Source organism: Uloborus diversus, chromosome 1 (genome assembly GCF_026930045.1).
Source record: "Uloborus diversus isolate 005 chromosome 1, Udiv.v.3.1, whole genome shotgun sequence".
Taxonomy (NCBI): domain Eukaryota; kingdom Metazoa; phylum Arthropoda; class Arachnida; order Araneae; family Uloboridae; genus Uloborus; species Uloborus diversus.
In genome coordinates, this window is record NC_072731.1 from 168405095 (window position 1) to 168427101 (window position 22007).

General features: G+C 33.0%; 1 protein-coding gene across 1 annotated transcript in view; it reads left to right on the top strand.

Moving 5' to 3' along the window:
• Positions 1-22007, top strand: part of LOC129233468 (transcriptional coactivator YAP1-A-like) — a 171915-nt gene that overhangs the window by 125919 nt on the left and 23989 nt on the right. Inside the window, exons 2-3 of the mRNA XM_054867492.1 lie at positions 16024-16214; positions 21207-21295. Coding sequence (XP_054723467.1) covers positions 16024-16214; positions 21207-21295 — 280 coding nt within the window. The remainder of the gene's footprint in view (positions 1-16023; positions 16215-21206; positions 21296-22007) is intronic.

Below are 22007 nucleotides of genomic sequence, written 5' to 3' on the forward strand. Positions count from 1 at the left end.
GAAATTAATTTGGAACTGATTTAATTTGGGAATAGTTGATAAGTAAATGCTGTTGATTGTTAGCATATCATCATGAAATCTGGAAAATGTTTGAATAATATCATAAAATCACCAGTTTCAATATGTAACACTGAAGTATTTTAAAGTGAAAACTAATTTGGGATAGAAGTTTCGATCTAAATGCAACTTGGTTATCCAAAACGATGCATTTATTAAGAGAATAAGGCATTATTCATCAGGGATTTAAAAAAAAAAAAAAAAGTGAAATTTTGAATAACATTTAAAAAAATAATTTAAATAATAATTTGAAAATAAATGAATAATGAAACTCTTTTGTTGGGATGCATAGTAATAATTTTCTGTGTTTCGAAACTACACAAAATTACCAAGCAGAAATTCTTGATATTAGCCCGTACTTCTGAAAAGATGAGTTTGTTCTTCAGTATTATTTTTTTTTTTTTATTGCAATAAATGCTTTTTCAGTCAGGCAACCGTTTTTCCCCCTAAGAGCTAAGACGCATGAATAAATTAGTTTAGTAAGTTTGTTTTTGGTATTCAAGTAAAAACTTCATTTTAATTCGCTTTGTTTGAGAAAATGAATTTAATTTATAAGCATTATCGAAAACAAACTTCCATTTTTCCTGTATGACGCATTCGTTAAAACTTCCTAACTAGTTAATTTATTTTCTTATGCAAGTTTTTATAATATATTTTGTCCCACAGTTGTCGAGATTGACTTTATACGACTGCGTATTTCAAAAATTTCTCTTAATTCTTTTTACCTTATAAATTGGATCCATAGCTGATTCAACGCATATTTTTAGTGCTGCAAGACGTAGTAAGACTAGTTTCAATATTCTCAAGGCCTGTCGAGGTTGCCTTACACGTGTTTAAGGAATGCTAAATATTAGTTTTAGACTGTAATAAGAAATTGCACGCGCTGTGTTAAACGGTAATTTTAAACGTGTAATTGCTCTTTTGATCATTTAAATATCTATCCGGAGGTTTTTCACGTCAGTTTTTTTTTTGTTTTTTTTTTTTTGACCTACATTAACAACACATTTTACATGCTAAAACGCATGTAAAATGTGTTGTTAATGAATTTTCTCTCAGATACCTTTTATTTTATTTTATTAAAGCTTTTTTCTTTTAAATTAGTTTCTTCAATTGAAAATGACAAATTATAACAAAATCCGAATTAAAATAATTTCATACATCGCGATATAAGTTAATATGCTGAGATATTTTTTCAGTCCGTACAAGTGTATTTCACACGTTGAAAATACAAAATGAGCCTCAAAAATTTGGTTAAGCTCATTTTCACGATTTTTGTTTTGAATAAAAATATTAGCATCTTGTTGAAAATGGAGGGGGAGGGGCGGGGGAGCAATTTGAACTTTAAAGTAATTAGGTTTGGATGTTTTAAAATATTTTAAAGTTCAAAATGTCAAACATTCAATCTAAAGGTTAAAAAATAAAAATAACACTGATCTTTTCTTTCCCTCTCATCTTTCGTCACATCCTTTAAGTGTTATTATTTTATTTTTTATTTTTTTAATGAAATAGATCACACTCTGGTCTTCACAATTTTCGTATATTTCATTCCTCAATTTTTTTTATAATGAAAATATTAATGGTATTTTCACCTAGGATATTAGAAGTATTTTCACACCTTGAAAAAAGCTCTAGCAATATTTCTGTTGTCATGTATTGCGTCTGAGCCGTACTACCACAGTTTAAAAAAAATTTATTTATCGATAAACAAATGCGTGTGTTTTTTTTTTTTTTTTTTTTTTTTTTTTTTTTTTTTTTTTTTTTTTTAATATTGATTATGGTCTTTGATATTAAATGCATGTATGTATTTATAACACCCTCAACTTTTGTTGTGACTTTTTGAATTAATTTTTGTAAGTTTAACGATTGGATTATTTTTTCTTTTATATTTCTGTTTTTTTTTTTTAAATAGTTGTTAAATTATTTATTCAGAGGAAAATTATCTGTCGATAAGTTGATGAAGTAAAAGAGTTAGAATTTTTTAAGAAATATTTTTTTGTGCTGATAAGTGTTACTAATTTTTAACGAAGAGTCTGCTTTGGAAGCCCCTCCTTCCTTTCTTTTTTGACCGTAACCAATATCACTTTCAATGTAGCTTCTTTCATTGTCCTCAAATATATTTTTCTTACTGTTTAAAATATCATAGTCCCATCTCTTCACGACAGGTCTTTTTTATTATAGAGCTTTATCATAGTCTTCATTTGACAATCCTAGCAAACAATACTATTTAATACCTTTGCATTTGTGTAGTTTTATTCTTCATTTTATAATTTTTATTGTCAGTGTTAGTAGCCATAGTTGTTGCGATCAAATTGACGACGATGATTGTAAAATGTTCAGAACTATCCAAAGGGCACGCCCCGCCTTTATTAAGCATTTTATTTTAAAAAATACTATTGATTTTAAATGCAAATTATTTTGCCTGCTGGCAACACTCTACTTTTCGGTATTACACACAGGGTTCGCCGACATATATCAGTTGATACATATCATGATATATATCACGATATATATGCGATATTTATTTTGAAAATATCGTGATATTTTGATGTTTTTGATATTTATTTTTAACTGCTATTGTTCATTTGTTATTAAAAATAACCAAAAAGTTATGCACTATATTTTTATGATGTATTAATGCATCAATAATGTAACAAAGTAATACACTATTCCTTTTTTACTTGTATTCTATATTCATAAAATTATTAGTAATACAACAATTTGAATTCATTTTAAAAGTGCCTATTTAAATATTACTAATTTAAAAAAAAAGAAAATGTATTTTGACTGTGCACCAACTAATGCATGTCATTTATTTCTGATGAATCATACTGTAAAAAGTAGCTAACAGAAGGGAAATGAGTAAAACAACTAATGCTAAATTAACTCCATTAAAATTGATAGAAATGTAAAACGAAATATTAGATATAAATAATGAAAACAACCATAATTAACAGTCTAAATATTGTTATTATAATATAAGAAAATAAAGAGTGATTGGAGGATGAACATTTATTATTTTGTAGACTTTAGTTTGTGCTAATTGAAAACATCGGATATATATATCAAAATATCGGATATTTTCGATACTTTCGAAAATAATATGATATTTTCGAACCCTGATTACACACCATTTTTGTTTTCATACTCCGTGCGCACTGACAACTTTCATTAGCTTTTAGTTTGTCGTGTTGTCGATTTTTTCACCAATTTTTATTATAGAGCAAAATTTTCCAACTCATTCGTTTAAAGCCATTGTTGAGCCTTTCAATAATTAATTTCCGAGAATTTCTGCACCGAACAAGAGAAATAAATAAATAAATAAAATATTTCGATAAATATCTAGTTTTTAGGAAACTGGTAGTGTCGGAGACCGGAGAAGTCATCCCTATTGGTCCAGCATGAAAATAAGGTGAAAGCAAAATGTTAAACTTTAATGCTTTCAGTAAACTAGCATCACAGATGGAAATTCACACAGAGATCTGAAGAAATTCGAGTTTCACGCTTATCGTGTTCGTATTATTCCAGAATATTGATAACTCCCGATTACATTAAACGTTTAAACTATTATCGACAACAAAGGACATTCATTGATGGAAATAGAATGGGAAAAGTAGATTCTGAATTCATTACAAGCGAAACTCGGTTATTTCACCTCACAGGCAGGCTATTTTGGTAGTCAGAGTTCAAGAATTTGGTCCAATAAAAATCGACACGTTAATCATAAAAAAATTTTGCATTCGGGAAAAATTCATCTCGACCACGCTACAAACGAAAAGCTACTTAATAGTGTGCATTGAAAACAAAATAAAAATGGCGCGTTATCCCGAAAAATATAGTTATTACCGACAAGCTGAATGATTTACATGTAAAGTTAATAGTTACTTTTTTAATAAAATATTTTATAACGGGTTGCTTGACTTGGCAATCACCCTAAGGTTTAATTCTTACCTTTTTTTTTCTTTAAAACTAGTTGAAGTCGAATCACTTCTTTATATGAATCCCGTTGTCTTACTGACCTCTTCATAAATACAGTTAAAAGTAGGGCTGCGGCGTCGGAGTCGGCCCGGTTTTGGGCTAAAAGAGTCGGAATCGGTCATTTTCCGTCCTAGTCCGTAACTCTGCCAATGCTTACTGAGCAGGAGTCGGACTGATTTTGGGGTAAATGAGTCGGAGTCAAAGGTTGTAAAGATTTCGGATTCGGAGCTGGAGTCGACCACTTTCCCTCCGACTCCGCGGTTAAATTAAAAATACATCAGAGTTTTATTTCTATTTATTTATTTATTCATTTTTGAAATTCGAAATGAAATACTAACTGTTCAGAGAAAAAATATTCGGACCAAGATTGTTTTGTCAAGTTACGCACTACTTCATGTTGAGTTTCAGGCTGTTGCGGTGCCCTGTTTGAGTTTGTTACTTACTTTGCGTATCCTTAAGACACTTTTTTTTCTCCCTCTTTTTCGTTTCTTTTCTTTTGTCGACTTTGCACAACGATTTAAAATTAACTTCTGAAACATAGAAAGCAAGTGTGAACTATTTATGGAGTGTTTTTTATTGGGAAGTTGCCGCGCTTACGTTAATTTTCTTTTTTATTACGAGTGTTACCCAATGATTTTAGAATCATACTTCAATTGATTTGTTTTGCTTTCATCGTTTCACTTTCTCTTTTTCTCAGTTTTTAGGTTAAATAATGTTGCAATCGTTAATTTTATTTGATCACAAGCTGCATTTCCGTCTAACGAACATTGTAGCAAATCCTATCAAAAATGGATATGATTGCGTGAAGAAAAATTTCTTGAATTACTAATTTCGTTAGATTTACTAATGGCTAAACAATGGTACTAATCACGCAATTTCTTAAAGAAAGTACATTAAAATTAATACAGCCTCGACTTTTTCAGTACTCAAAATTTCTGTTCAATAATTTATTCAGCTGACAAGTTTTAAGACTGTTAAATACTATTAAAGATAGTGTGTGCAAAATGTTTCATGGAATTATAGTCTATGGTCAGAGAAGTCTGAATACGGATGTGGAGGTTCCGGGTTCGAATCCCGACTCGGGCATGGATGTACATTCTCTCTCCTGACCTTGTCCTTTTTTTGTGTGAAAAGGTTGTTATGCTGTGAATGATTGCCTACCTTATAAACGAGTCCTTATGATACTTGTGTACTGTGGAAGTCGGGACTACACACCAAATTACGGTGTTGGAAAAAGTGAAGCATCGCAACTTTTAAGTTGCCAGCCTAGCTGGCACAAGACAACAACAACAATCGGTACCTAAGTCTATGTATAACTTAGGTGATACTGATTATTAGTGATGCTTTACGGTGGCCACTTCTTTCGAATGTATTAGGGGCGGAATTTTCGTAATGTAGTAATGTAATTCGTGCTCCATCGTTACTTTTATAAGAGATATCGATGCAGTAAAACGTCTTCAAAGCTACCACTCCTTGTTTGCTTGATATTGCTTCTAAAGGACGTAATAATGATTTTAACATTCAAAACAAATTGAATAGAAAATCAGGAGCACCAAGTTAAAATTTTAGTAAACGTCACGATTTCGTGAACATCCTTGTAAATCCCAAATTTGCATTGTCAGGATTATTAGTAATTGTGAGTTTTTTCTGTAAATTAGGAAATAAGTTAGAAATACTAAACAGCAATCCTTTACTGTTTTTAAATCACTAATCGTGTAAGAACAGCCTTAAATTGACTGAATTGAGCTTCGAGTATCATAATGAACTGAGACATAAAAAGTTTTTTTTTTGGTGAATGAAAATGTGGTCGTTTCGAGAAGGACTTATTTAAAGCATTGATTCTCAACCTGTACGGTTTACTGTGGCTGTGAGATTCACAAGGCACTGATATAGTGTGGCTTTGTTAAATTGAACCATGACCTTGGTAATGTTTACTTCTTGTTTAGGTAATAGCAGTGCTGTCCTTGGAAAAAGAAATGTTTGGCGGAATTCGCTTAAGGGTTTGCGGAGACTCACCAAAGAAAAATCTGGTTTAAATCCAATTTACATCACACTTGCATTATTTTTACAATAAACCAAATATTCCCCCCTTGTTCATCCCTCCCAACTACAGCACTGAGAAAGGTAAGTGGCTCTGACTTTAGCTGTGTCACTTTCATTGGTCGTGGTGCCCGGTAAGGCATCGGACATGTGACCGGAGGATCCCGTGTTCAACCTAGCCGGTCGAAGATTCACCGTCTTTCATTAATGGTGACTAAGGGACGTTAAATGTGCTCGTGGTCACAAATTCCTCGCAGTGAAACGATACCTCTGGGGGTTTTGGAGTATTGATTGTTCGACTTCTGCTCTGGATCAAAAAATCTGAACTGTCTTCAGGGCCCCATCCAACTGGGTTTAACTACAAACAGTGGTAGGTACGAGTGACCCTGGAGTGAAAAGTGTCACTTTCGTAGTAGTTTTTCTAAAGTATTCTAGTTTAAATTCGCGTCGCGCCTATACCACGTCTGTTTTTTTTTCACTGAAACTCCCCAAAAAAAAGTCTTCCTTTTTCGACAAAAGATTCACAACGTACTTGCTTCAGCGAATGTCTACTCCTAGATTTGTGCGGTTTAGAAAAGAAAATCAAGTGCTCTCCACCGCTGGAATAAAATATCTATTGCACGACTACAATAAAAACCTAAATCTACTACCACACACATCAAAACGATTCCAGCAGCAGAGGAAAGGAAAGCTCAGCGGCCACCGCTGGTGCACGTGATCGAATAAATCTCCGGTGTCGGGGGAGGGGGTGAATCAGCGAAGCGTGCGCTGTAATTTCGTCGCCGTCTCATTTCGAATTCTGGGCCATGTGCTGACTTTCTTGCAGCTACTTTCTCAGGGAAATCGAGCTCTTCTGATCGACTCCAGAGCAGAATGGCCGCCGCTCCGGAAAGACATGGGTTCGATGGCTTGTACCAGAGTTTTCTGCCCTGTCTCGCGCCCTTAAACATCCCATAACAAGTTTGTAAAGGTGAACTAGAAAATTCAAAATTTTATTTAGTTCCAAGTTGCCACAAGACACTTTTAATTTAGTGTATATAGGCCCGTTTTCATTTTTAGTTGCTGCTTTATCCAGGAATTTTATTTTATTTATTTTTTATGAAAACAATAACGCAGTCATCTTAAACCCGATTTGCCAGCCGAAAATTTTCTCCGTTAGCAACTTTTTATAGTGCCAAAATATTCGTTCAGCATAGTGCCTTCTTGTTTTCACAAAAATAAAAATCCTAGAAATAGTAGCAAATAAAATATTAAAAATGAAAATGTGGTTATGCAGCTAAATTAAATATGCCTCCTGGCAACTTATTTTGAATTTTCAAGCCAATCTTTACGCATTGAGTTCCCACAAAACCCTTATTTTTTAAATGCATTTAAAACTTGTTAAACTCAAAAGTGGAAGCTCTCCTTTTCAGGGAATGTAGTTCTCAGACACTGATCAACAGTTTAAAAAAATCAAAAATGTTAAAATTTGAGGTTTAGAAAACAAAATCAAAAATTGATTCTAAAATGATTTTTTTCAAAAGGTCGTAGCAAAGAGAAATTTAACACTATTTCCAAATGGTGTGTATTGTTTAAAAGGGAAAATGATTATCTATCAAATAAAGAAAACCGCAACAAAATATCGTGAATCGTTCAAGGGCACAGGGGGGGGGGACGCCTGTTGGCCCGAGCCTGAAGGGGGCCCAATACTTTTAAAACTAGGGAGTGAACAATATTGGGGGGGGGGGGGGGGCAGAAAAGTCATTTAGAAATGATGCCCAGGTTGTTTATCTTTGGCGGGCTGTATCTCAGACCAGGATTTTTTTTTGGGGGGGGGGGAGGAAACACTTGTTACTTGCTTTTTCCGACTTCATGTGAAAAATTCAAAACCTTCCGATACTATGAAAGTGGACTTGAACTGTGCCAAAAGTATTTCAATACTGCCTCCAAATTTTTCGAATCATCGGTCAAAATCTGTCGAAAGGCGAATTTTTGGAAGGTCAACAACGACCTATCCTGACTTCCCATCCGGCCTTGGACTACCAAAACCACTTAATAATTATTTTTTATTTTTCACTGAATTGAGATCCTGCGTAAACGAAATCTCAAAATCTGAAATAACGTGTGGCGTACGAATGCGGACATCCAAGTGAGCGATTCGTGTCCGTGTCGGGGTTTGATCCATGGAACTTTGATTTTATTTTAACCCAGTGCTTTACCTCTTCGCAGAGGCGGCGATTGGTACTAATAAGGGAGAGGGGGAAAAAAAAAAAAAAAAAAAGTACAAAATTTTGCTAGGACTGGTTTTAAGAGCAGATGAGTGGTAATTGATGAAAATCTAGCAACTTAACTCACGTTTTTATCAAGATTTGATGAATTTTGTACACAACTTTCCTCGAAGAAACTTTTACCCCTAAGTATTTTGAGATGTCACAAGCACTTGGTAATAATTTCATTGAACAAGTATGGCTTGTTTTTAAGTGAAACAAGTGATTTACTGATATCTAAGCAATGAATACATTTACTAAAAGTTACTGCTTGTGCTAAATAATGTTTCATAAACAGATATAGGGTAACAACCCCAGTAATTGGCACTTTAAGAGTTTGACCTTAAACTTACCTCTGTTTTCATTTCTTAGGAAAGACCAAAGACACATTTACTTGTAAATAGTTTTGTATCAAAGAATGCACATCGGTGCATCTATTTAGTTCACTAAAAGCAAAAATTTGTGAATAGATAGTTTTGTATCAAAGAATGCACATCGGTGCATCTATTTAGTTCACTAAAAGCAAAAATTTGTGAATAGATAGTTTTATAAAAATATATGTATAGAAAGTTACCAAAATCACCAGTAATTGGCACCTGATACCCCAGTGTATGACACCTTGCGATCCAGTAATTGGCACATGTTAATAGAACTGGAAAATCACTTTATTTTTCACTTTTAGATTACATACAAACTTCATCTTAATAAGAAGCATAATCAATATTAATTTAAAGTAGGTAATTTTACATAAATGTTAAACCATACATCTTGACGTTAAAAACATATTTTAGAGAAATAAAAATTTGGAATGTTACACGGAAAAAAATATTGAGATTATTGCTGTTTCATCAGTCGGCATGTAGTTTTGATTTTACGAATTGTAACTGTTTTCACATAAAAAGGAATATTAACCCGATGATTCAAAGGGACCATAAAAAGGAAACGATTCTCTACAGTCGCAATATTACTGTGATGCCCACACATATTCGCTACAGTCGCAATATCTGATTGTGATGGCCAAACATATTTGTTTTTATTGTTTCTTTTAAAAATTTAATAGTAGATTCTAGAGGATTCAAATCAATAGTAGAACCCATATAATATTGTTGCTGCAAAGTTATCAGAAATTAAACTTGTGACAGATTGCACAACGCATTAGGGACTAGAAGAAACATGTGCCAATTACTGGGGGCTAACAAAACTGAAGCACCACTGAATGGCATCCATCATTTCTTTAAAAACCCAAAAAGAGACAAAAATTTACTTCTACGCACTCTCAAAGTAGCATCTTTCAACTTAACAAAACTTTTGCTAACCAAAGTTTAAGATTTCAAGTCAGATTTTAATGGATTGATGTGCATGCTTCCCTTAAGCCAGAGAAAAAGCTTTTGCAACAAAAATGGCTTGATTTGACATAAGCCACAATTGTTTCTTGCCTATGTACTGCTACCATTTAGTGATATGAATTGAAGTTATACTCTTTTAAGTAAATGTATATTCAGTTGGTATATAGCCTTCTACTTTTAAAAGATTGAATATGAATCTTATTTTAGGACATTTTTGTTGGAAGTGCCAATCACTGGTGACCTTCCAATTACTGGGGTCGTTACAGGAAATATTATGTTCTGAAAATTTTGACCTTTCTGCTTTTTTTATAATTTTTATTTTTGGTTTCTAAATTGAAAAATAAAAATAATAAATGAAACATGGGGGGGATTACCCCCCCCCCCCACCCTTTTTTTTTTTTTTTGAATCGCCGCCACTGCCTCTTAGCCAAAAGGACCTCTAGGCTCGGAAGCAAAGTTGAGCTATGTGCTCTCTGAGTGTACGTCAGATTTTATACATTTGTCTACACATCGCTCATTTGGAAGAAAAATACCACAATACGAAGAAATGAAATGTTACAGGAGAAGCGTTTAAAGTTGAACTCTTCAGGAACTCTTTAAGAAAAGTAAGTTCGCTGTGCTCTCCAGTGGCTAATATTAGAACAAAAAATTGGTCATTATTTTCCCAAGAAGATAACGTCATTTGAAGGCCTTGAAGCGAAAAAAAAGGAGAAAAATTAAAATTTCGTATTGTGGCACTCTTTTTCCAAACGAGCGGTATACATATTTCCGTATTATTCAACCAGGAGTCTTCTATTTAGAAACCAATTTTTAATGCCCCCACTCTTGAAAATTCATCGCCGACTTCCAAGAATTCTTCAATCGTTTGACAAATTTCGTCATTTACAACGATTTTTTCCTCGCTTGGTCAGAAACTCAATGTTTCAATCTCAGAAAATTTTCGTCAATTTGACGCAAAATTTAATTTCAGTTTTTTTTTTTTTTTTTTTCACGAAGCCATTTCATCGCTTCAACATTAAATATTTAGTTTTTAGAATATTTGATATTCTGTTAAAATAACGTAAAAGTATCTGCATGAGAAATAGTACTCAATGCGTAAATTTGTTTCATGGAATTGAATGAAGGTAAAATTTTAAATCAACAATAAAAATTGGAATTTTTGTCAGCAAAATTTGAAGTAATACACAATTTTCCAACTTATTTTTGAAATTCATACGCAATGCAATGTTATAATTAAAATTGTTGTTTAATTTTGATACATCTTTATTTCACTTTTCATTTTATTGGTTGAGACAATTTCATTTTATTTAGGCAAACAAAATAGCTTGTTACGACATCAAAGACCATAATTTCATCGGTGTACTTACTGATCCTTTAACGAAATAAAATACAGCATCTGCTGTATTTATTATAACATCTATTTACCCAAACAAAGTAGCTTGTTGAGACATCAAGGACCATAATTTCATCGGTGTTCTTACTGATCCCTTACTCAAATAAAATACAGCTTCTGCTGTATTTATTATAACATCCTGCTCAAAGCTACTGCCTGAAATTGATTACTGTCTAAATTTCAGAATGAAATTAACATCTTGATTATTCTGCTCGTTAACAATTCACTTATGTGGCTATTGATCCTGGGCCATTTGCATTTTCCCCGCATTTAAATTAGTACCTTCACCATTTTTCCGCTCCACAGAATACTAATCGAGCCAGGTTGCCTAATAATTGAACTCTTTAAATTCGAGCTTTCTAAGTTAGAGTAAAATTTCCGGCACTTACTCTTTTTGCGGCTGAGTCTTTTCTATATATAGTAAACGGGTTGATTTTCTGAGGCTCCCACGAATAAACAAGCCAATGTTGCTCCAGAGGGATGATCATTATCTTTCCCATTGGGTGGAAAGAAAATTAGCCTCCGGGGGTGGAAGTGGGGCGGCTAGCAATCAACGAAGGATGACAGACGGTGAAAGGACAACTTGGGAAAAAGAGTGGGACCACTTTCGCTTTGTTCCTTCCGCCTTACAAATGACGAGACAATGGTTGGATGCCTTCGGATTTTGGTTCTTTCCCCTCACAACAAATTATTCTTTTAGAGAGTTAAAGTACGCCGGTCAGTTTTCGAATATATTCTGAAAATTATGGCAGTTTTTGCTGAGAAAATCATTGAAGCTTATTGATGTGGCCCGCAGGAATTTATCTCTGCAGTTTAACTCAAAATAATTTGGTTTTTAACCAACAGACGAATTTTTAAAAAATCCGAGCCGAATTTCTGCAAGGATAGATTAGGATTTTACTGTTTATGCTTTTCTTACAAAACCCTTGACAACAAAATATTTGTAAATTATTTTGTGTGTTTTGTAATCGGTTGTTCGCAAGTGATGTCACTTTTGAGAGGGGGAAAGGAATTCGTGAAACGTTTGACAAAGGAGAAGGAGGGGGTAACAATAAGGAGTTGCATCACACATTTTGGTTGAAACAAAAACCTTTTTTAGCGATAGTTTTTTATAATATGTCACGTGTGACAAGGGGAGGGGGGTTCAAATATGTTGAAAAAAAAGTCTGGCATCATTCCTGGACAGACTCTAAAGGTATCTTTTTCACTTTATATTGAATATGAAAATAATTGCGTTTTTGTTTTTACAGATCTCATGAGAATGATATATATTTTTAAATGGCCAAAGGCCAAAATTTAATGTGCCATTGACTAGTATTTTGTACCATTCTACGTAAAAAGAAAGTATGAAACAAATGAAATAATATAACAAGTCTGCAATTTTGCATAAGCGTTATTTTTACTTCCATGTAGCAGACACAAAACAGGTAATTTTATTCACGAACGCGAAACATTTTTCAGTCGAATTTCGCCACGTTATTGTTACGTATTTGCGTGTAAACGGAAAAATTAAACATAGAAGATTTTCAAAAATGTGCAGTCTTGAATTGTACTCTATTAATGTAAGCTACAAAAACCAACCAGTAATTACAACTTAGCCCCCCCCCCCCCCTCCGGTTACGAAACAGGAAGCTTGGTGCTTCCTGTTAAATAAGCACTTCAATTGAATAACTGAGTGGTTTCTCCAAAAACCTTTTAGTAGAAAAGGTACTTTAGTTTATTTTATGAACACGGAATGCATTCGAACTTCAGTATTTTTCAACTCACACATTATCTTCTTTCACAACAAAAAAACTTTTGAATGATAAATTTTAAAAATAATTCTGAAAAATGAGTCAATTTAGATTCACCTTCAATCAAATTCGAATCAATCAATGAGAAAATGGCAAAAAAAAAAAAAAAAAAAAAAAAAATCTGGCCGTGTTAGTTATGGATCTGTGATGTAAAATGGGCTAAACATTTTGCAAAACGTTAAACTTTTAAAAAATTAAGAAATTTATTTAAAAAAAGACAATTTTATTTTTATGAATTTAGCAGCGAATCGTTCATAAAATTCCTTACTGAAAAATGAACCATTGACCACTGCGATGTTGAAACTGAAACATTTTGGTACTCGAGTATGAAGTTTAAAAACATCTATTCTAATGAATCGATTATTGCAGAAAGGGCATAATTTTTTATCACATTTTTTTTTTCAAAATTGAGTTAGCTGTGGTTTTTCCATGCGTGTATGTAGCTACATCGACTAGTGTAGCAGGGAAGTCAATTCTTGTTCAACAAAGCACTTTATTTAGGGGTCACATTTTTCGCTTAATGCAGAAAGGGCGTAGGTCCCGGACTTATGCCCTTTCTGCACTCAACGTGAAAGAAGAAATAGTAATAAGACGCAATGGCAAGATCATAGAAGAATTACATATTGTGGCGTAATGAAGTAAAAACAAATAAACTCCTTTGATCTAACATAATTTTGGTAATGGTAGGTTCGTCAGTTCTGGTGGTTAGGGGGTGGGGGGTCCAAATCACGGAATCCGAATGAAATTCTCTAATTTTTCAGGGGGTTTATTAACATCACTGTATGATTTCAGTGAGATGTACGCTGGCCAAAATAAAAACAACACTGCAGGATACTTTTTCTAGAAATAACTGAAGAAATTTAACAAGATTGCTGATGACTTTCCTCTGAGAGGACATTCGTTTGTCCTTTGCCACCGGTATCTTGGGACAGTAAAGCAAATGTTCAACAGATATGATAGATTATAACTATGTAAAATCCAATCTCTTATAAACGTAATCCTGAAACTACATCAAGATTCACCGTCAAATCTGTTGAAAACAATGAACTCTAACTGATGAAACAGGTGGCCTTCATTTTTTAAGAGGACTTATCTCCCAAATTATGATTTTGAAAAAAGATTCTACTGGGCGACAAATGTTTTCAATTATCAACATTCATGATGCTTAAATATTCGATAGAACGTCAAAGGAACGGTTTCAGACTAGCTATTTTATAGACGGTTTTCAAGAGAATATTGCAAAGTAACGCTTGTCGGCTGTACTACCTTTGCCAATATTGAGTATAAAGGGAAAATTTTCATATTGTTGAAAGAAATAACAAATATCAAGATGATTATTCAATGCAAATTTTGAACATAGTCATACTAATATGTACATCGAACTTGGTACACATAACTAGAAAAGAGAAGGATAGAAAAAAAAGATTTCCATGGAGGAAGTATTTGATGAAAATGAATATAGTTTAAAAAACACATGTAAAACTTTTGCTTTTTTTTGTCTCAGTTTGTTAGTTTTTGTAATTTTTTTTATTTATTTTTTTATTTTTCTTTTCTTACGCCAGACTTTTATTATTTCACTAAAACAAGACGAGTGAAAGTGTAAAATACACGGTGTATTTTCTTAAGATAGTGTATTCATGAATACGGACTTCATTAATTATTTTTGTCACTTTGTGATATTAGTTTTTACTATCATAAATCAGTTTGAAAACAAATCTGTTTCACTTGATTTGCATTTTCATCACTGTAAACTAGTCTTTTAGGATACTTATTGTAGAAAAGGCATAAATCCAAATTAAAAAATTTTAAAAAAAAATAATTTCAGTGACGAAATGAAACGTAATTTAAGGTGAGGTAATGATTCTACTTGTGGCTAGATTAGTCAAAAATTTTCGTAGAATTTAGTTCATTTCTGAATGAAATAATCACTTTTTATTGATTCCTAAAAAGTTGCATTAGTTAGACTTGTGCCCTTTCTGAAATAATCGATTCAAATATGTTCCTTACATTTCTCAAGGAAAAAAAAAGCTTTATTTATTTATTTATTTCATTTCCAACAGACGCACCTTAAAATTTCCTTTTTTTTCCCCTCTGAAGGTTGCAGATCTTATTCAATTGTTTTTTTATTGTTTGTCTTTTTTTCTCCTATTCCACTCCATTCTAGTGGACAAGGGAAACGATAGTTACATTTCTAACCCAGGCGTATGTAAAATTTTTCCTTTTGAGAAATATTTTCTTTTAGATCAAGCCTTGTTTTAACTTCAATGGGGCAAGGAGGACACATTTAAAGATGCAAAAATAAGACGCATCGAAAAATTTCTTTTAAAGGGCAGGATGCAGTGCCCTCCGAAAAAATCCTGGAGGAAGCACCATTAACATATTATAAATCTCATTGAATATATTGGCAGGATTTGAGTACAAATTAACTTATTTTTAGTTTTAATTTTCACCGATACTCCCACACTTTTTTTACTTCCTTTTACAGAAAAGGAAATAGTATTGTATTCGCAAAAAAATTTTCGCTCAAAAATCGGCCTTAATTTCCATTTTGCTCTCCCCCGAATGAATGCTGAGTTTATTTTTCAACCCGACCACACGTTATTATATGCCTAGGAACGTACAGACACCCGAAATATCCATTTTGACGATCCCCGAGTTAATTACAACGAGTTTTCTCGTGACGTCTGTATGTATGTATGTGTGTATGTCGCATAACTCAAGAACGGAATGTCCTAGAAAGTTGAAATTTGGTACTTAGACTCCTAGTGGGGTCTAGTTGTGCACCTCCCTTTTTGGTTGTATTCGGATGCTCTAAAGGGGGTCTTTTGCCCCTTTTGGGGGGGGGGGAAATCATTGTTAATATCGATTTAAACTCAAGTGGTGTTATAATTTGGCGGACACTTGGCGATATATCGCCAGTCTTTTGGTCGCCAACTTGGCAACACTGTTGGTGATATTTGGAGAGTAAACAATTGAATCACATTAAAATTGCCAATGATGGGGAAATGACATTAAATTGGAGTAAAAGGAAGTCATGTGTTTTTCTTTACTACGTTTTTCACCACTTGTGCCTTGCGCCCTCCCCCCTTTACTAAAAAATTGTCTTATTATTTTGTCTGTTTGAAACTATTTCTTTCGTATAAAATCTATATAAATGTTATTGTTCTTTTCAGCCACCTGACTCAAACTACAACATGGGTGGATCCTCGCAAGAAACCGACCACTGCAAGTATGACCGCTTCTGTGAATATGCAAAATCTTGGTCCTCTACCTAAAGGATGGGAGCAAGCTACGACATTGGAGGGCGAAGTATATTTCATCAATCACATAGACCGAACTACTAGCTGGTTGGACCCCAGAATTCGTGAGTTACTTCATATGTTTACTACTTTCATGTGAATGTCTCCATAGATTTGACTTCAGTATCAATAGTCTTTCTTTTAAGTATTTCTTAGGGAATTGGTATGGTAACGATTAGTATCGATTAATTTTGGGTTTGGTGTAATAGAGTACTTGCATCGTCTTCCTATGACTTTTTTTTTTCCTATTGATAGGTTTAGGTGCCACATTCTGGGATCTAATCCTTTTCTTTTTTTGGGTTTACGATCACAGACTTCACAAAAACTTGCGTTTGCAAACCAGGAATTTCACAAAACTTTCCGAGGCTTATACGTACAGTTGTTAAAAAAAATTTTCCCCTCATTTTTGAGGTTTAAAAATGAGAGATATTTTGAGAAATGTCTATTTTTTTTAGTGTGGTTCTGTTTTTTTCATTTTTTTAAAAATATTTTTAATCGATTTTTTTTTTTTTTTTATTCTATGGCACATTTCAGCAGTACATTTGCTTTTATAACTGCTTTTACTTTTTCGCAAAACAATAGTCTTCGAATTTTCACCATGCATGCGTCAATTTTACGTTTGGGCAACCCCCTTTTCCCCCCTCTTCGGGATGAACCTTCCTTTTGCTGTAAAATTCTGTTTACTTCACCAACAAATTTGCAAGTATTTTAGCTCTTTGCTCTCTTGTTTTCCTGCTGATTTTCTGTCTCTGTTACTTTTTCAAACAGCCAGTAGTAGAAAATAAATACAGCAGGGATGCCCACCAAGGGAGGGAGGGGGGGGGGGTTATGGCGCAGAGTGCGCCATTGAAATTTTTAGGTACAGTTGTTTTGAAGGATATTTTTCTCATTTTTTGGGGGAGTCTCTGCAATAATGAGTAGAGGGGGGGTTGCGTTCTTGCCCTTAGGGGAGGGTCAACCCTGAAATACATACATTGGCTCGCAAAAGTGTTCGTACACCTACGACTTTCAATGAAATAGGCCCCTATGCATTGGTTAGAATTAATATTTCGGAATAGGTATTTAATTATAAGATCTGTGATCTATTTTTAACAAAACTACATGAAAATTTTTAATAAAAAATTAAAACTTAATTTTTTAAAAATCAAAAACCAAAAAGGGCTAAAAATTTTATCTCACAAAAGTCTTCGTACACTTTGAAAAAGTGTCAAAAAATTAGTAAATAATCTAACTTTTTACGAAATTATAATTAAGTAGAGTATCATGCAGTATCAACAACAGCTTTTAAACATCTGGGAATAGATTTCATTGTTTTTTCTTTTATTTTTTAATGCATTTTCTGAATAACTGTTCAGCTGCACTTCGAGTCTTACTGTTTCTAGTTTGCTTTTCGTTTCAATGGTATATTTTTGTAATGTAGCCACAAGATATCTCCAAATATGTTCCATTAAGTTTAAATCTGGCGATTGAGGAGATATTTCTAAGTTAAAGGACGATTTTTAGGGCACCAAACACAAACGTGTACTTCTTATCGTTATTTTGATTTAAAAAAAAAAAAAACAAAGCTGTTTCCGAATGCCAAATTTTGGGCTAATAGTTTAAAATTGTTTTTTGAAATATTTAAGTGAACAGCATGATTCATTATTTCATCAAAAAATTCCAAATTTTCAAGTCCTGATGCTGTTATGCATCCTCACACAAGAACACCTTCACCATCCTGATTAACTGATCCAGCTAAGTTCTTAAGATTAAATTCCTGATTTTTCTTCTATTGACAATTATACAACAATTTAACCCAAAATATTGAATTTATTTTTATCTATAAGTAAGACGTTGTTCCGAAACGTTTTGAGCTTATTTATCATTGATTTTACGACGGAAAGCGCAAGTTTACTTTTTTTCGCACGAACAAGAAAATTTCTGCGGGAAGAGGTCCTCTTTAATCCAGCTAATCAGAGAACTTGACGAACAATTTTAGGTGAAAATTAAACGTAAAATGTTTCATTCAATTCTGTAGAAACTTTTTCCATGCTCAAATGTATATTTTTCATAATTTTTTTAACTGTAAACCTCCGATCACGCTTTGTTAACTTTGCCAGTTGACCTTTTCTTACCTTGTTTTCGATTCTATTCTTGTCTTTAAAGCATTTTATCAAGTACTTCACTATGGAATGGTATAAATTAACTAATTTAGAGACATTTCAAACCAATTTATGGCTACTGTAACGTAAAAAATTAAATTTCGAATCGTGTTTGTTGTTTTCTACGCATACCTGCCATTTTAACATAATAAGCAGCAGAATATTAGGGAATAAATAAACAAAAAAATTAAAGGCAAATGACTTTACAGTGTCATTACAATGCAAAAATAATAAAATAACCACACATGATAATTTTAATCATGAATTTATTCCAAAATATTTCAGTGTACTTTTCTGGCGTATTTTCTGTGTCTCATCGTTTTTTGACAAATTTCAAAAATAAAATTTGGCAATATAAAAAAAAAAAAAAACTACTGGGTTTTATTTAGAATGGCATAGATATGGTGTCAAAAAAAATTGGACTTCATATTCGAATTCAGTTTTGCGTATTTTAGTTTTACTACAAAATTTCAAGGTGTACGAACACTTTTGGGAGCCACTGTAAATGAGCTATCAAGTGATAAGAAGTGAATTTTTATTGAACTAAATATGAACTTACTTTCTCTATTTATCACGTTTTATTTATTTATTTATTTATCAGAGTAATTTTCCTAAAATGCTTAAAAGATCTTTCATTCAAATCTTTGTAATGTCTAACGAATGAGTAATTTTCTGAAGGGAAGGGGGGGGGGGGATGCCAACATCCAACACGTGTTTCGCCAAAAGTTGCATGCCGTTTCCCCCCCCCCCCCCCACATTCTATTGCATCCTGTTAATATTTCAATTATTTGGCAAGTTTAGAGTTATATTAGCGCATGCTGTTTTTCGCCTTTTTTCTCTTCTTTTTTTGAAAATACTTTTGAGCAAACAAGCACTTTGCTCGATTTTTCACTTATTTTTAAAAGTAAATATTAAAAATGAAGTTGATATATTTGTTTTCATTCTTTAATATTTCATGAATTTATTACATTTTGTAATATTGCGTTATGAATTCGAACCTGTATGTTTAACAATGTTAATGTTGTTTAAGCTTTTACTATTAGTAGAGATGCATTTAGCAAAAGTTCAATAAAGTTTTTGTTTTTACTACCAAGTAAAATATCTTATGAATTTAATACTCAAATCTTCAATCTAGCTTCATCCAAAATATGAAACAGGAATCGACTTGATTTCTTACAACTGATGTTCTTTGCCATGATTTCTTTTTCTCTGTCGTGTCAGATTTTTTATGTTTTTCACAAAATTTTGTTGTTATATAGAAAATGGGGAAATTTTTAATGTATGGTCCTGATTAGTGTATCAGGCCTGGATCTGAGTATCCACAGACCCTGCAGTGTAAGGGCGGGGGGGGGGGGGTTGTTCATGGAGCCCAACGTCCCAAGAAAATGAAAAAGAAAAAACTAGCACTGATACTTAATGTTGCAAACATACACTGCTGGACTCTGGGGAGGGGCCCTACAGATTTTGATGCAGGGGGGGGGGGACATTTATAGATCTGGGCTTGGTAATACCAATTCTTCTTTGCAATAAAACTTCTATGTGTCAATGATCATAAATTACAGCAGAAATCGTAAAGATGTAAAAAAAAATTTTAATTCTGTTTTGTAAGTGGTTAGTAAGTAGGGTAAAAATTATTAGCAGTATCATAAACATTACTCATATAGTTACATATGAGCCTGCTGAGAGAAGAAATGATCAGCTGCTCTACTGGAAGTGAAAAAGTATTGCTGATTTTTGTCAACAGAAAATGAAAAAAAAAAAAAATGCATTTAAAACCAACAAATAAATAAATAGAAAGCATTCATCTGAAATCAAAATTAAATCATAGTTAAAATACATTTAATATGAATAATTTTATTGCCCTTATCAAAGTCCCTATCCTGAATAGAATTACATGGTGTCCATTATTTGAATGAATTTTTCACCAATTTTAGTCTATTTGTTATTTTTCACTTTTTTTTTTTTTTTTTTGTATTTTTCATGGAATGAAAAATTTCTCTACAGTACAAGGGTAGATCCAGCTTTTGGTTTGGATCGGGTAATTTTCTGAAATTCAGGAGAGGGGATCAAAATGAGATTTTCGGGCACAAATCAAGGGTTTGGAACAATTTTTTCAAAATAAAGCTCCAAAAATGCAGTTCTTGGCTAAATTTAGTTATTATAGAGGGGTCATGACCTCTCTCCTCCCTCTGGATCAAACATGCTTTAGCACAGGACAAGCTCCAAATTTGTCCAAAATATTTGGATTCTGCAAAGCAATTTCTGTATCTAAAGAATTGAATGCATTTTACACACATTGTGAATATTAAAAGCAAATTTAATTGCAATAAAGAGCTTCTAAGAGCTGCATGCATTTAAATAAAATGCACAATGTGGTAAAAAGGATTGAAAAGTAATTTGTTCATTTCCATGAAAACACCACAAAGGAAACTTCCTTTAAAGAAAAAAAACTTTTGCTGTTCCCTTCCTACTTCTCAGGGCCAGATCTGCAGGGGGGAGGGGGAACAGAGTAACCCTGTTTCTATTTTTCCCCCCTATTGAAACTCAATATAAAAACTTGAAGGAAGATGGGTAAAGGCCGCAGTTTCAAGATTTGCCCACTCGGAAAATCTGAGACCTGGCTCTGCTGCTTCATCACTATTTCATAAAGATCTGATAGCTCTTATTCTGAATTTACTGAAATGTAGTTAGTTTTTTACTTTGTCTTTATATTTTTAGGTGTGCATTCCGTTATGTTATTTACACTTCTATTAATGTTTAAACTTCTAATAAAATTATTTTAAAAAAATAATTAAAACTAATGTACTTTTTCTGTTTGCATTTAATCCAAATTCTCATGAATTTACACCTTTAAATGTTTTGGGTTTTTATGTTTAATTCAATTCTCTATTAATTTGATGCATCTGTTCTGACTAGCTGCTCATCTCCAGACCCCTCCAACAGTCAGTGCACCAACCCAAGCTCTTTCATCATTATCTGCTCTTCAGTCACAAAATCAAGCTCAGGTAAAGTCTTCCTTTTATTGTGAATTATTAAAACTCTATTTCAAGTATAAAATGATAGTAATTCCACAATGATTTTTTTATTTAGTTGAATAATTGAACCAGGGGTGGAGATTGGGGCCCGCAAAAGGGCGCCAGCTTTAGCCTCCATAAGGCGTAAAAGGAAAAAAAAACAATGTTTCACGGGTTTATGAGTTTAAAGAAAAGAAAGAAAAAACGAAGTAAAGTCGCACAGGTTTGTAAGCAAAAAAAAAAGGAAGTTGCACCAAAAACATAAAATAATTTTTTTTTAAAATGGTGTTTAAGCTTAAGGGTGCATAGGTGGGAAGGCGCATTGGGCCGGCAGGCCAGTCCGCTCCTGAATTGAACATTCATGAAAATATAATTACAAAGGAAATCTAGTTAAATTTTTTGTTGAATTTCTTTTTAACAATTTATCTGGTTTTTTGACTAACATGTTTTAGGTAATAGATTTCCAGCATTAATGGTACATAATCATGTACTGTTCTTGGCTTTTATCTTTATTCTTTATATGTATAGATGTTTACAGGATCCGACAAAGATCAGGGCGACCCCAGGTCGCCCAGACAACTAAAGAAATTGAATTGACGACTAGTTCTTTGAGAGCAAGAATCTTACGGAAGTCAAGTTACACTGAATTTTCCCATAAACTTTTAAGAAACAGTTGGTCTGGTGACTGAGATGTTTTTCTAGC